General features: G+C 36.0%; 1 protein-coding gene across 2 annotated transcripts; it reads left to right on the top strand.

The window, feature by feature from the left end:
- Positions 1 to 11,210: 11,210 nt before the first annotated feature.
- LOC120328901 (beta-2 adrenergic receptor-like) lies at positions 11,211 to 15,353 on the top strand. Of its 2 annotated transcripts, XM_039395466.2 has the most exons (3): positions 11,211 to 11,339; positions 11,905 to 12,331; positions 12,682 to 15,353. In XM_039395466.2, the coding sequence occupies exons 2-3, from the start codon at positions 12,018 to 12,020 to the stop codon at positions 14,177 to 14,179; spliced, it is 1,812 nt and encodes a 603-aa protein (XP_039251400.2). In that variant the 5' UTR covers positions 11,211 to 11,339; positions 11,905 to 12,017; the 3' UTR covers positions 14,180 to 15,353. The 2 variants fall into 2 exon arrangements, with proteins under 2 accessions (XP_039251400.2, XP_039251399.2); XM_039395465.2 differs by lacking the exon at positions 11,211 to 11,339 and having other exon boundaries at positions 11,474 to 12,331.
- Positions 15,354 to 17,058: the final 1,705 nt, after the last annotated feature.

The following is a 17,058-nucleotide window of genomic DNA, read 5'->3' as shown; positions in this document are numbered from 1 at the left end:
GACTTAATGATGAAAAGAGCCGTAACCCACCTGCGATTACGTGAACCACCCCACGGCAGCATGGAGTCCCGTAAATTTCTAGCACATAATTATCCCCACAGGATTTGAACCTGTGAATCCATGCAGAGTAATCAGAGGTGACAAGCGTATTCCTCGATGCCCAGCACAATGTGCCACACCACTGAGACAAGAAATTGGATTATTTGACATTTTGAATGTATCAACATGTATTTTATATCAAAGATTAAAACAACATTTCTACATTGATCCACTGTTGCCCAATTTGGATTTACAAACTTGTAATGTTTATTACATCTCATTACAGTTGAAGGAAGGGATGGCGGGACTTTTGGGGTAAAGCGGACCCTAATTTACCCAATTTTCAAACACCGGTTAATGGTTATCCTATATAGGTTTGAAAAAATATAGTTCCAACTACAGCCTGATTCCGTAAAAACCAATTTTGACTATGAGGACTAAAAAGTATGCAACCCTTTTTCAATTATACTTGAAATTAATTCTAGATTATCTTGATGATTGTTTTAATATATGTTTAAAATTTAGACCCGGTCAGACTGTAATACCCAGTCAGACTCCAGTTAGCTATTTCATAAGAATCTGAGAAGTTCATAAAAAGGATTCAAAGCCAACAGTTCTAATCTAAACGACAACATCAACACACTCTAGTTAGCTCAACGTAATGCCAAACAAAACCATTCTTTAAAATCTTAGTCATTGCTTTTGTATGTCACAACAAAGAAGAAGTAAAACCTGCTGAAATATTCTTGCTGACATTGAAAATCAAATTGAAAAGCTCATCACTGAAACATTATCACTTAGCTAATAGTATCATGACCATCATCAAAAAAACTTGATCACAAGTTATAAATTAATATGCTTATATGAAACAAACAGATAAACCCAAGCCCAGGGTATACATCATAATTAACACACGGTGAATCAAAATCTGTTTTGTCAAACAAATGAGCCTACCACAGTCTGGTAAATAAGACACTAATCAGTAACTAACCTGCTGCATACCAGGCTGATACTATATTAAGGAAGTAAGATAGTAAAATAATAACCATTACTTGTATAACAAATAATAAACAGTCGCAAAACCATGAAATCGAATAATAAGTTAAAAATGGGCACACCCTCAAAAACAGAATCATGCCTCTAATTATTCTCTTAAAAATAATAAAGTGCAAGAACATCTTATTAAATACAAATACCGGTAAAATATATTATCTATAGTTCATGCACGAACACACAAACTAATAGAAAATTTTAATTATTTATATTTGTATGTCTTTTAAATGCCCTGAGGATATACTAAGTCAACACCCTTCCACTATTTACAGGTATTGAGAATGTCCCTATATGTGAATTGCTTGTATTGTAATTGCCATATAAAGTATTGTCTGTTTGTCACATGATAGACATAATATTATTGATAAATAGAGCAGAGTTACCGACCGACCGGCCGGTATAACGTGTGAAGTCCACATGAGAAATGCTCTAATATTATGTCATAGTCTCATTTCGAAAAGTAAATACCAAAACTAAGTAGCCATTTTGCCAATGATGTCTTACACAAGTGAGGTACAAGCCACAAGTGTAAGCTACATCATTTACAAATGTTAATATTTTGAATAATATGACTTAATCTTCGACAACATGGAACCGAGGTATAAAGCATAAATAAAAACAGCACAAGAGCTAAATTCTAGCTAGCATGGCCTAAAAACTCTAATAAATTCGAAGTTAATCATTTGGTAACATAGAAATCCTATCAATAAAATCAAATACCAGTCGTATCAGCTTTCAGTTTGAGCATACATTTAGATCTGAGCAAAACATTGACAATATCCTTTCACTGGGAAAGTTGAATCAATATTTGCACAATTTCCTTAGTCTATATAGGATTCCTTTATAAACGTTTATATAATAGCGAAGCAAGACATTTGAGTATGGTATGACTATTCCATCCACAGCTTGGCTGTGTCTTCTCTCTATCAGTGACTAATAGTAAACTTCCTTCCTCTACCATATAAGGATATGAAGACTGACAGTGCATCAATTGAAAAATCCTGTCATGGCCTCGTGGGAGGCTATGAACAACTAAATATTAAACAAAAAATAAGCTAGCAAATTTTGGAATTTTTGGAGCTATATACATATTGCCTATAAAGTTCAATAACACAACAGACATCTCTCAAAAGGAAATGATTTGGCCTGTTGCTATCTTGTGTTATGTGAATCATATTCAAGAAAATATAAAAAGGCGTTTAAGAATGTCTATATAATAATATACATATCTCTATAATTAAATAGTTGGCTATTTTCAGAGTGAATGTGGTAAACATCTTTTTTTTTTAAATAAGGATTTATATCAAATTATAACAGTATTTGAAAAATCCATGATCCACTAAAAAGGAAGTCTAGATAATTATAATTTTTGAATATCATTTTCACATAAGATCAATTTTAAACACTATTTTAACCAAATTATTCAAACATTAACAAAACATTGAATGCCATTTTCAATATTTTAAAAACTGAAATTTCATATTATTGAACTATACTGATAAGTGCTGGCAACAATGAAAAAACAATGATTACCAACTTGTTGTTGGAAAACTGGAGCATTCCTATCATTGACACACTGAACTATTTCAATTGTTGATTCAAATGATTACAAGTACACAAGTATTGAGGGCACTTGTTATTGAAGATCAAAAGCAATGAACCTCTTAATAACTGATAATAATCACAAATCGGTTTCATTTGGCCACACGAGATAAATGAATAAATTAACATGGCCATACATAATCCATGTATACCTATGTTTTCCGATTCATTCAAAAGCAGTGCAGAATAATAAAGTGTTATTTCCCTATTCAAAGGTTGAGTACTCTTGACCTAATGCTCTGACAGTATTGGAGAAACATTATATTGATAAACAGCTTTGTCATAATGTTCATATAATCTAATGGCTAACAATTGGATTTGACCACTCCCTAATCAACAATGTGGTATAGAAAAAAGAACAAAGCATCTATCTCTTATCATAAAACATTGCTATATGAAGGTAAAAGTACTAATAAATATGTCATAAAAAAATCTTTGATCTCTTGAACATGTAGGCCTATATAAAAAATAAATTTTGGAATTTATTTAGTATTTGGCAACTTATACAGTTGTTAAACAAAATTCAAGGTAAATCAAATATATTCAATTTTCACCAATGAATTGGTTGTTATACAATTATAAAAATGATCTGCAAGAAATTAATTAAATATGAATTTAACAGTGAATAATATTTTAGAAGATAGCTGTAATCAAAACTAGAAACCAGTCAACTTTGAAAATAAATTTACCAATACATTAAGTCTTCAAAAATAGCGTTTTTTTATAAAGCTTGCCAATGTTGCAAAAAAATCATAATTTATGTTAAATTTTATGAAGTTTGATCAAATCACTATCAATTCTTCAAATAGAGTATTCAGATAGAACATTCAAAATATATACATATCTTTAATTCAAAAATTTTTTATCCTAGAATACAAGAGTTTTTAGCAGAAAAGGCAATTTTGATCATGTGACAGACACTGCACGTTAACGGGACAAGCAGACAAGCATAGAGGGATTTGACACATCTACCTACTGACCTACATCAAACCAGATGCTCTCATTTCAGAGACAAATAGAGTGATTGTTTTATTGAACCAAATGTCGGCATCTGGAATCAATCGGGAGAACTGTGCCCTATTGTTGATGACAATTGACAATTTCATAATTTCAGGTATTTCATAGTCTGAATAAGCAGAAACTTATACATGCACAGTATGTCTTACCAGTTCGGCTCTCATTACAGCCTTGCATTATTTCATGCTTTTAGGATGAGCGCTAGATAGCTGGAATAAGCAATTCCAAACTAGTTTTATTGATATGATAATCACTATATTGCAACTAGAGTGAAAGATCCAAAAACCTTAGACATCATATTGTCAACAAACACATGACAAATTTGTATCTTTGTAAAAGACAACAAAAAAGAAACGCATTTACTACAAATAGCACGCACCACTAGAGTGTAGAATTATAATTTGTAAAATTAACTGAAGTTTTACATTTGATGGTATGGTCGTTTACAGGGTCATCTCATTGAAAGTTTAGGATGAAAGACCCTCAACTAACTGACTAACTTGTACTACAAGTTGTAGTGAAATTATATAAATGTTTGAATCAGGTTTAGGTTAAATATATATACAGACTTATCTCTGTTACTATAAAACAGTACCGGTACTGATATGACAAGTAGCCACGACACTCAGACTGTACGGGCACTAAGACTTCATACTATTTTCTTCGATATTTAATACGGTTATAAATAAATACCTGCAACTGGGTAGGGGGTCTAGTGTAGTCTAGTTTAGTACCACGAGTACTCGCGTGGCACAACCATTGTTCCATATGTTATTCCAACCCCCACCTGATTACGTCATCCAAAACTTACGTCACTACGATGTCACAATCACGTCATGTACCTTGCCAAAGTACAAATGGGAGCCATCCGCGCCGACAATAACGAACTCACAAACGCCAGCAATATCTCTCATATCGGGAATGTGCGACAAAAAAACGAGAGAAATAGCTCGTTCGTCGTTGATTTCGAGTGATCGTCTCCGCGATTTGGACGCCATCCGCATATTTACGTGTTGTGACGCAAACAAGGCACTTTGTCACATTATGTTTGAGCTCCCAAAAAATGACATATAAACACCACTGTATTTATGGACACGTTAGTGGACATAACGATTGTTTCCTTATTATGTTGTTGTTCTTGCTATTCGTCTATCATTAAAAAATCGCTTTTTTTCGAATACTGGACCAATTGCTTTGAAATTGTCAGTGGTTGAAGCGTTAAAGATCGATTTTTTTTTGCCAGAAGGCTATTACTTTTATTTATTTTTAAATTTCGTATGAAATCTGATATTTCATCCAAAATTTCGCTGTATTATTTTATCCGTGGAAATACATGCTGTACGGTTTGATATTGTAAATTCTTGCTACGCGAAACTCGGAAATATTTTGAGGATACCGGTAGCGTCAAAGGTGAGATTTGCTTCGCTCTGTTTAACTTGTCCATATATTTGAGCATTGCTCTCTTGTTCTGTCTCAACCAACGACTAACATACCGTCTCAACTAGGCCCCAAAAGTTTACACACCCTGATAGGGCTTGAGGTGGAGGTGATTTTGCAGTGTTACAATTTCAAGAGAGAGAGAGAGATTTATTTTTCCGTCAACCAAAATAAAATAACAGTAATCGTGATAATAAAAATAATAACAAGTAATACATTAGTTTGGTATAGACAGAAGGGAGATTTACGACCAGACGGTCATCTAAGTCAACCCCTCCCTACACGCTATTATGTTAAAGATTTACAATTTCAGATGACTAAATATTGAAGTATAACATCCTATAGTTTAAAATTATATTCACAAAATGAAAGAATAAAATTGGGGAGGGAATGCTAGAGCGAATCATTTTTATTTGTGTGTGTGGAGTGGGGTTTCAAAATTTAAAGAGATTTCAACGGGTTTCCACATTCAAACAGGGATTTAACAATCACAGATAGTGAACAAATGCAAATAATTAATACCGCATATGTGACTAATTAGCAGGAACGTTTTATTTCATGCCATAGGTACACATTGAAGATATAACTAACGTGATCTTTACCTTGAATAGCCAAGTTAAGGAAAACAAGCTCCATCTGTCAAGCCCCAAGGCGTTGAACGCTGCTCAGCAGTTCTTGAAATGTTCATGAAAGGATTAGAAGTGAATGAAACGCATGGCCCAAGATGACCGAGTGTGCGCGATGTCATATTTGGAACAGTATAAAATGACTTGTGACATTACTGAGGTCATACATAGATCGTTACGATAATTGATATATTGTCATTTCCACTGAGTTCTGGATTGAAGCAAAATAAGAACGTGCTCAATGCATCAAGGAAAAGGGGGCACCTGGCACCACATATCGTTTCAAAATGTGAAAGAGCATAACGCCGCGCCAATTTTAACCTGAGATGTTTGATAAATTTAGAAACAGTCAGTTAGCACAAGAGATAAAAAGAATCAAATTGATGGACTGTCTTCCAGTTTTAGTATTCTTCCCATGACAGTCAGAAATTTGGTTTGCAAATTCACTCCTTTGAATTATCTTATGCGTCTTGTCGCGATGATTGCATAAGGTTCCATTATATTTGAACCCACGTACATTTGAACCCACGACAATTGCACCTGCATACTATTGCACCTATGGAAATATTTTTGTTTCACAGATATTTGAACCCATACTAACCCATGGGTTTTAGCACCCGCATATAGATTGAACCGGCGGATATACACATGGTTTCAAAGGTACGTGGGTTCAAATGTACGGTCACCATTGCATAATAATGAACCACGATTTAAAACGGGATATTCTGCTTCGAATAAACGCAGTGTTATTTAAAGTAATTTTTCAGGGGTAATTAGCATCGTCGTAGGCTACCAAGCGTGACGTCGTTAATTAAGTAAAATGTTGATTCACTCAATCCTCGTCGGTATCGGTGGCGCAGGGGAAGCGTAGAGACATAGTTAAACAGCAGGCCTGTTATGAGAGTAGGTTCGAACCCCACAGAGTAGAATGAGCGGTCGAGGTAGTAAAGGAAGCCGTCGAGCAAGCGAGAGCAGGAGCCAAGGAGAGCAAAGGTAGAAAGAAAATGGAAACCAGAAGGCTCAGCGGCGAAGCCAAGGAGTGCAAAGGTGGAAAGGAAATAGGAACCAGAGGGGTCAGGCAGCCAGACGAGTCACAGAAAATGAGGGGACCATCTGTAGGCGCTCCATCAGTCCAAGGAGATCAGCGATGCCAGCAAGCAGGCCAGTCAATGGAAATGAACGGTCAAGGGAAATGAACCAAGGAGAGCGAAATTGAAAAAGACCAGAGGGGACAGCGGCAGACTACGTCAAGAGGAAAATATATAGTCTAGGAAGATAAGAAAACCATCGGAAGGCCGTCAGTCCAAAAGCGATGCCAAAGTCCGAAGTAGTCGAGGAAAATAAGAAGGCCGTCAGTCCAAAAGCGGATGCCAAAGTCCGAGGAAAAAAACCATCATCGGAAGGCGTCGAGGAAAATAAGAAAAACATCGGAAGGCGTCAGTCCAAAAACGGAACCAAGGAGAGCGAAATTGAAAAAGACCAGAGGGGACAGCGGCAGACAACGTCAAGGAAAATATATAGTCGAGGAAAATAAGAAAACCATCGGAAGGCGCGTCAGTCCAAAAGCAATGCCAAAGTCCGAAGTAGTCGAGGAAAATAAGAAAACCATCGGAAGGCCGTCAGTCCAAAAGCAATGCCAAAGTCCGAGGAAAAAACCATCATCGGAAGGCGTCGAGGAAAATAAGAAAACCATCGGAAGGCGTCAGTCCAAAAACGATGCCCAAAGTCCGAGGAAAATAAGATAACCATCGAAGACGGTCCAGGTAAGAGAAAAAGCCGCCGGACAAGAAAAGGGGCTAGGAGGAGGGGATAGTTGGCCACAAACCCGTCAAAAATGAATAGAGCCACCGAGCAGGACGGACAGCCTCAAGACAAAAGTCACACTCCAAGACCTCACTCACCTCAAGAGAGTGGGTTCGAACCCCACAGTAGAATGAACGGTCGAGGTTAATAAAGGAGCCCAGAGGGGTCAGGAAGCCAAACGAGTCGCAGAAAATGAGGAGACCAGCTGTAGGCGCTTCATCATTCTGATGAGCCAAAAAGCTGGGAGTGAGAATAAAAATAAAACCGCCTAGGCCCCCCTCAGTGGGGAAGGAAATAAATGAAAAAAGCAATCTAAAATGGAGATTGATGAGAGAAGAAAATGTGAAAATTTAATAAAAGAGGCAGCAAACCACCGTAAGAAGTGTGTGGGAGTGACGAATAAATGAGTAAATGAGCACGATCATCAATCCAGTCAGGCCAGCCACACAAAACGTCGAATGGGCACGATCAGAAAATAAGTAAGTTCAATCAGTCAAAAAAATAAATAGAAGAATCAAGCGACCACAATAAAAAAAACGCAATTTAAAAAGGAGATTGATATAGAAATAAATAGAAAAAGCAAGCGAAAAAAAGCTGAAGTGAAAACGTGAAAAAAATAAATACGCTAGGGAAAAGGCTAGTAGGCCTCAGTGGGGAAGGAACACAAAAAAAACGCAATTTAAAAAAGAGATTGATATAATTATAGTCAGTACAAAATAAATAAATAAAGGGGATGGAGTGAAAATGGAAATCAGCGAGACCCCAAGTGAAATGGAAATTGTTGAGGCCCCCCAAAAAAATTGAACGGAAAATGTGAGAAAAGTTATAGATCGAGTCTGGCTGAAGAGTGTATGTGGGAAGTTTAAAATGTTAATTGAAAGCAGTCACGGAAAAAATAAAAAATTTCAAGGAAGCAAGTTGTGAGTAAATATACCAAGCTTTAGTAGTAACAACGGGGAATGGAATAAATGAAAATAAGCAGCTAAATAAAGATGAGAAAAGTTACCGAGCAGTCTAGGGGGAAATAAATAAAAAAGCAGCAATCCACAAGCAGTGTCACAATAAAATTACAAGCTGGAAAAAAATAAAAGGCTGGAATGGAAATCAGCGAGGCCCAAGGAAAATTAAAATGGAAAATGGGAAGAAAGTTATCGTTTTGGTAGGTAGCGGGGTTTAAAGCAGCGAGACAAGTTAAATTAAAAATATAAATCAGCAAAAGCAGTCTTGAAAAAAAAATATTCAAGCAAGCAAGTTGTGAAATGAAGCAGCGAGTAATATACCAAACTGCTAGCAGTCCAGTAGGGAGAAAATAGTCAGATAAAAAACATCTAATTAGGGATGATAAAAAGAATAAATTAGGATGGAAAATGTGAAAAGGCTGGGAGTGAAAGTGGATGGTAGTGGGAGCTCAGTGGGGAAAGAAATATATGAAAAAAGCAGTTGAATAAAGATGAGAAAAGTTACCAACAAGTCCAGGGGAAATGAATAAAAAAACAGCAATCCGCAAGCAGTGTCACAATGAAATAAATAAATAATGTAGTGAAAATAGAAATCAGGGCCCCAAGAAAGAAATTGGGATGGAAATTGGCGAGGCCCAGGAAAATTAAGATGGAAAATGTAAAAAAAAAAAATGATCGAGGCTGGCTGGAGCAGCTAAGAAATGGTAAGTTTTAAAAGTAGCGAGGGAAGTTAAAAATATTAATTGGAATCAGCAAAAGCAGTCACGGAAAAAAAATGTATCAGCAAGCAATTTGTGAAGTGAAGCGGCGAGTAATATATATATCAAACTGCAAGCGGTCCAGTGAGAAATAAAAAAAGAAGCGACCAATCCGCAAGCAGTCAAATAAATAAAGTCAGTGCGTGAAAATAGAAATCAGCCAGGCCTAATGGAATTTAGTAGTAGGAGGTTTGAAGCAGCGAGAAAACGGAAATTAAATATAAATGAGCGAAGCCAAATGCGGTCAAGGAAAAAATAAAAGACATTCGAGCAAGTTGCGAAGTGAAATCAGCAGCGAGACGAGAAAAATTGAAATGAGAAAAAAACAGCGAAGCCCATGTCAGTCAGGGGAACTAAATAGATAATAAAGGTCAGCGAGGAGGCCCAAAGGAAAATTAAGATGGAATGAAATAAAATAGCAAAACCAACCAGGCTGGCTGCAGCCACAAAAGTTAGTAGTGGAAACAGGAAACCAGCGAGGTTTAGAACAATCAGCCCGCAAGCAGTTTAGAAAAATAAAGATTAAAGCCAACGTCATAACAATGACACTTGGAAATAGAAATCAGCGAGGCTGACTGTGGCAGCAAGGAACTGTTTACCCACAAAATCATGCAAAATTATACGTGGTATATATATTATTGTGGTACGTGTACACTCACCTAAAAGAATTAAATTAATTCACGCACGCAACCACATGGATATCATAAGGTAAGTGTTCTCCATTTCGAAAAGTGCTGGCGAGTTTTGGATTTCGTGGGCGTAAGCATATCCTCTTTTGGTAAACAGAGTCATGACTGTTATGGTACCTCTTGCGAATTCGCACCTATGTGAGTCAGCATTTTCACCCTTGCTTACTATCAAAATCGAAACCGTTTGGATGTCAAGAATGACATTTTTTATTTAGGCCTGCCAATGGCTACATATGTTCCGTAGTAAAAAGCAACTGCAAACGAAAGACGTTGTTCCCGGATCTTGAGTGCCATAAACTTTTTTGATGGTTGTTTATTTGGAAGTTGTTAGAAACTACGTCTCTATTCGCAAACCTGCCATATTTCGAGATTACATCCTTAAAAAACATACGTAGATTACGTATCACTTGTATATGTTATAAAATCTTCTAATAAAAGCGATGGCAGACATCCAAATACGTTAAAAGTTATTGATCACTTATAACAATGTTTCCGACACCCGAAATCTGATACCTATATTCAATTATGGGTAGGCTACATCCACGATGTGATAATAAAACATATACCATTCTGGTATATATATGAACAAAAAATATGTGTTGGTGCAATGTAATTCAGATTTCGGTTCGTGTAGAAATGAAATATGCTCCACTTCGAAGAAATATCCGCTTATGCCCGATGGAAACGTCTCCTATCTAATTATTATAACACGAAATATAAGGCGGATCAACCCAAGAGTTGAAAAATTTCATCAATAACTTTCCAAATCACGTTAAATGTTCTTCCTAAAAGAAATCAAGAACAATTTTGCTAAAAGCTGCAGAATTTTGCTCGGAGAAAAGGTATTTGCCAACTCCAAGCAACAGAACTTTTGAACAAGTGATTTCGAATCTTTCTAGAACTGCTAAAGTGCAAGCGGATGTACAACCAGAACGCAAACTTTACTTTCCAACGGGAAATTATCGATCAAACAGATATAATAAAAAGCAGCCAAAATAAGCCCAATATAATATTGACAGAAGTCCAGTAAAAAAGAGGTGGTGCAATCCTGAAAAGGGATCACGTGGACGGAGGTGTTCGTAGTCACCGAAGAATAGCGAAACATACTCCTGTGGGAAATACAAAAGTAGCAACCATTGCTCGCGTACTCTTGTTTATGACCTAATTATAATAACATAAACAAATCAAAACAGTAAAAATAGGAAAATCCAGTCACGTTCAAATACATACGAATATTATAACTTAGAAAGGCACAAGAAAGTACGTCCAACCTAGAAAGGCATAATTTATGGCACAGGGCACGGAATCATGCAAGACGTCAAGAAGTAGTTATCGTCATCAGGCGGAAACACGCATGTAAGTATAACTTTATCCATACGGCATGTGACTAGAGAGTCTTATTATGTAAATCTTGTGCCTACTTCGTTCTTGCTGTAAACTTGCTTCGCGACAAAGAGTTTTCGGTGGCCTGATATTCACTTGTACTTGTATAGACAATGCAGCTAATATATTTTAATAAAATTTCATTTCAAAATTGTTTTTCCTCATAGCCTAATTATCTTTATTTTGGCAAATTTGTTTGTTTTAGTTTTTCTTTGATTCTTATCGACGATCGGGCTGAACTAGAGAATCCTAGTAGTAACGGTACCACAGAGAAGGGGCATGAATTTGGCCGAAATAATACTGTTCATTTTGGCAATTGTTATCGGAAAAACTGTGGCAACAAATGCTAGTTCAGTCGAAACAATTTCAACGCAAGTTTCCAATAATTTCCCTCAAGCGGAGTCAAAGTTCAGGCGCTGGTTTTGTTACAATTCGCCAGTACCTAGTGATAAATATTTGCGAAAATGTTGCGAAAATGAATTATACCGTTACAAAGATAATTGGTTTGCTGGTGGATATTACTTAACTACTATCCTAGATCGATTGCAGAGGTGGAATTGCTCTGAATTTCGAGAGGAGTGCACTGAGCCTACTTGGCCGTTCACCGACTTCACGTGGCTTGTGTACGATCGATTTTGCAATCGCAAAAATATGGAAGCTCGATGTCTATCCAAAGTGAAGAAGATGGTTCAAGATTATGGTTTCATAAAATCGCATAAGAAAAATATCACAGAAAACGAATGGGCAACATTGGTGGAGTCGCTTGTATCTAAGAAGATGAAATTGGACGACTTGGCAAAGCCATGTATTCAAATAGCATTATTCGATAGAAAAGATGGTGGTGTTGGACGATTTCATGAAGTAGTTGAAGTATACGTCCCATTTTGTGGTCTTCATTGGGATGGATACGACTATCATACTGCAATGAATCGAAATGTTTCACCTTGGACAAGCATGTCATCGTGGTGAGACGACTTTGATATGATATAGTTTTTCGAGTTTAGATTCACTCCTCTGTAAAAATATTACTTATGTTCGCATTCTAAGTTAACTCTATTTTATAATTCACGGACTTTCAGAGTTTTTACTGTCGTGGTTTGTACAATTTTGCGGACACGATGAATTAGGAATTAAAGTGTATTTCTATATGCTGAAATCCCGGTATGGAGAGTCATACAAATGGTCGACTCAATCCGACAAGCTCCCGTGCTTAAGTGTTGTTTTTATTGGGTATCGAGCCGCAACATCATTTGAATTGAAACATTAGAAATCCCCCCCAAAATGTAATAAAATAAGTATCAAAATTATTTTACAGGTGCAGGGGAAGTGTGATTGTTGTGATGGCCGTAATTTGTGTTCTGGGAGTCGCTACAATAATAGCAAATATCACTATTCTATCTGTATTTGGACTAACTCCGTCATTGCGTAACAGTCAAACAGTTTACAAGATATCTTTGGCTATTGCTGACCTTTCTGTAGGGTTATTAGTTTGGCCAAATATGCTTGTATTGCAGTACTTGACGTTTATTCAACCAAGAACAATGGGAGATGAAGTCACACATCCTTCTACAGTGAGCAACAACACGTGGCTGGCTCATTTCCCATTTGGAAACGAGAGTTTGGTTCACCGATACCCAGGAGGAGTCAAAGCAAAAATTATTCCTCGGCCTTATATTACTTTTGTTGGTGTTTGTATGTCGCTGTCGCTAACTGTTTCAATTTACACACTGATGATAGCAAGCTTCGATCGATTTTATGCTATATTCAAACCTTTGAAATACAACAAACATTCTGCTCAAAGATATGCAACATATACCTGCGTTGCTCTGTGGTGCTTGTCAATTTTCTTTGCTTTGCTGCCTACTTTTGTGAGAATAATTCAATATGATTTGATATCATCTACATTTATTTTTCCAAATGGAATAACCGCTCTTGGATTGCTGTTCGTTGCACTATTTTTGCCCTTAATCATCACATGGGTGGTCTCGTATGCAACATTTGAAATGTCAAAAAAACATGCAAGAAATCGCCAAAAAATGTTTTCAAGTGGAAGCAGCAGTATATATGCTATTGAACAACGTGTTGCCAGAACTTTGGGTATAATGGTCGGCGTGTTTACAGTCTGCATTCTCCCCTCTGTGACAACAATAGTTGCTGGGTTTTTTCTTCCTCAGACTGTATGGGGTGATCCAAATAACATTGATGTCTACACATCAAATGTTTACGTTTCGTCCGAGTACGTTGCTGTAATACTTCTAACTTCAAATAGTTTATGGAATTTCTTTATATACAATATGAGAACTTCGGGGTTTAAAGAAGCTACCAGAAAATTATATACTGATGCACTACAAAAGAGTCGACTGAGTTATGTTGGCCGAAAAACCATGATATTTTTTCGCGGTGCCAGTGGTATAACCATTTCGTCAATGTATACCCTAAAAACCTTGAGTGGAGCAAGCGAAACAGATTTACGAAAACCATCGGCACCAACCAACAAAACAAAACTGGACGACAAAACAGAAGATTTTACAAATAAAATTACAGAAACAAAGAATTTTACATGTGCGACAGTTGATTATCCAGATTCCTACCTAAAAAACGGAACGGAACCAAATAAACAATCAATAGTAACAGAACTAAAAGTTGATGAATTAAAGAAAATATCTGGACAAGATAACAAAGGATTTGTTAATGGAGATTCTACTTTCGACTCATTCACGGTGGACTTTGGGACAGACAGATTTTTGCATTCAGTCATGGAAAACATAAATGAAGATGTGGAAGAGGATAGTATTCAAATTAAAAAACTGTAATACAAAAACTATTCGAATAAGTCTGACTCTGAAATGTTATTTCATATTTTCTAACTACAATTCGCCGTTTCGAAGTTTATTTCATATTGAATTGAACAGCTCAAGGTTGTTTAAATGTTGCAGCAAACATGCAAAAACGACTAAAATCAGGAAATATAGAATAATGTTTTTTTGAATAATGTGATATGTATTTATGGATATTCTTATAAAACAGTTTCGTTACAGTTTATCCAAAATCACAATCAGTCTCATCTTTCGATATTTTCCTTCGTTCAGCCCATGCAGCAAATGAAGCTGCGACTACTCAGGAGTTTTGATATATCAAATTTTTGATCGTACATAATTGACCTCGTATTGATGGATCTATTTTCATTATATGGATGTTGTAATACTTTATCCATTATAAATACAATTACAATTATAGAAAATAAATAGCAAATTCAAGTTTTAGGAAATCGTAAACTTGGTTCTCAAAATGACTTGAAGCCAAGGCAGACCAAAGATGAGTTTTTACGATTCATTTTTATCATTGTTAATTAAATAAATGTGTATATAGTATGATTTCTTTGCAATTTTACAATTTTTTTGAAATAACATGAAACATTGAGTTAACATCATATTTCTAAAATCGAATCCGACATAATTCTTTTTAAACATGTTCATAGTCTCGAAATAATTGTCAACAAAGAGATTAATTTCATTGAGATATTATACTTCAAAGACCAATAGCATGCAATGACCCTATTGAGAAGAGGCAATTCATACAGAGATTAGAAACTATGATGACCTCTTGTCCAACTACTGTTTACTGTTTCCTATACTAGGTCGTGAGATGACTATCGACTGTATTTAAATATTTCTTCCATGATTGTGATGAAAGTGCTTTTCCTGTAATACTTATTACAAGTAAAATCGTGTTTATCACGTCAATGAGCGATCACACAAGTCACATATAAGCTTAAAATAATTTGAAGACCTTTCGCCCATTGCAATTTACATAATACCGGACAGAGTGATGTTTTTTTGAAGCATATTGTCGTTCTGTATAGTATGACAAAATGTACAATTATTGGACTCAAATCTTCATGAAATGGCGCACATGCTACTTCTGTGTGCCTGTGTCAAAGTTTGGATTGTTGTACTGTTGGTTGTAAGATCATAAGAGCATATTGGTTATTCATTGAAATTGTGAACTCGACACGTTTAAACAGCAACGAAAATGTCATTTATTTTCCAGAACCTACCACAAAGTGGGAAAGCGTCGCTTGTTTGGTATGATACACGTTATTTCATCACTGGAGCCATCAGCGAGTTTTTGAAATCGTGGGTTCACTTGAGCAAAATAGACGCTGCCAAGTTTTTGTAATATTTACCGCAACACTTTAATACCTAATTTGAAATAAAAAAAATAAAATCTACTAGAAAATCAAATCGGCAACCTTTAGTTTTTTTGTTGAAAACAAAAGCGACCCAAAAAGATTTTAAGGCGTCCCAGTTTTGGGTCGCGACCCATAGTTTGGGAAACACTGTATAAGAAGAAGTCCAATAAGTCTGCCCGTCGGGCATTTGATTTTCACGCAGTTTGGGGTTTGCAAATCTTGTAAATAGTCTTAGACTGTTTCAAATAACGTTAGACTCATCAACTTGTTGTACACAAAGTGAACCTATAGTTCGTTTCGCTAAATTGTTGGTGTTGTTACTGTTAGTATTCTCGTTGTTGTGCTTTCCTCTTCGACTACTGTACCAATTGCTTTGAAACTTTCAGTGGGAAAGATTGTTGTCTCTAGAAGGCTTTCATTTATTTCACAAAAGTTACTGTGGGCTCTATGGGATTGGTTTTTCACTTTAAATTTTGTTTGATGGCACCATCAAAATAAAAATATCGGATCGCATTTCAGCAATTTAATGATCAGCGAAGTCAGGAGTTTTTTAATTAAAAAGAAAAATACCTGTATCGGCACTGTAAAAGATTAAATACTACTTCATTTTGGCCTTAGTTTCCAATGTATTTGAGGATTGCTCTCCTGAATGTAACTCATTGAGAGTAAAATATATGTACCCTTGCAGATATAAGCATTGGTTTTATTGAAGATATCACCAATCATATTATTACGCAAAATACTATCACTCATATTAAATGTGTAGTCTCTTTAATTTGAAGAGTTATTGTCTTGTGGGGAAGTGGGTAACCCCGGACAAGAGCATTAAACACAGTCATGCAAAAATGGAAATTTGTCAAATATGCGGAACGAAAGTAATAAAAATATTATAGATTTCTTAAACCGTATAAAATATATGGCGACACATGCGGGGTCCTGATAACTCAAATGTAGAACAACGTAGAACCTGGCACTATATTTATTCATTAAATGGAAACAAAAATTAATTTTTATCTTATCAAGCAAGAAACTAAATTGCAATCTTTAAAATGCCTTGATTGTTAAGGCCATGACAAATTCTTTTTGGCATATTTTGCGAAAAGAAAGATAAAATGCGGAAAGGAACCAATCGTTCCACCGCAATGTGAACAAATGAATTAGTCATCTGATTTTCGTGCCCATATATTTGCCATGTTTTTCCTGATTTTTTTTGCTATCAAACCCCATGCTTACCGAACAGCGTAATGTCGTTTAGAACAGGCGATTGTCCTGTACTTTATGACAAAAAGTTCAAAGTACAGAACTTGACATTTCGTGGAATAGAGCATGTACCGACTACCTGGTAGGCTGCTACTGTGTGTCTGCATCAAACGTACATGCGTACAGTTATTGTTCACATTGATCTGGCAGATTCTAAAGAAATAAAGAATACAAGATCAATGATACATTATATAGACTTAACATTACATGTGGTCCTCAGGACTTGCTTCGCGACTATAA

This window comes from Styela clava, chromosome 7 (genome assembly GCF_964204865.1).
Source record: "Styela clava chromosome 7, kaStyClav1.hap1.2, whole genome shotgun sequence".
In the NCBI taxonomy this organism is placed as follows: Eukaryota; Metazoa; Chordata; class Ascidiacea; order Stolidobranchia; family Styelidae; genus Styela; species Styela clava.
This window is presented reverse-complemented; position numbering and strand designations above follow the sequence as displayed.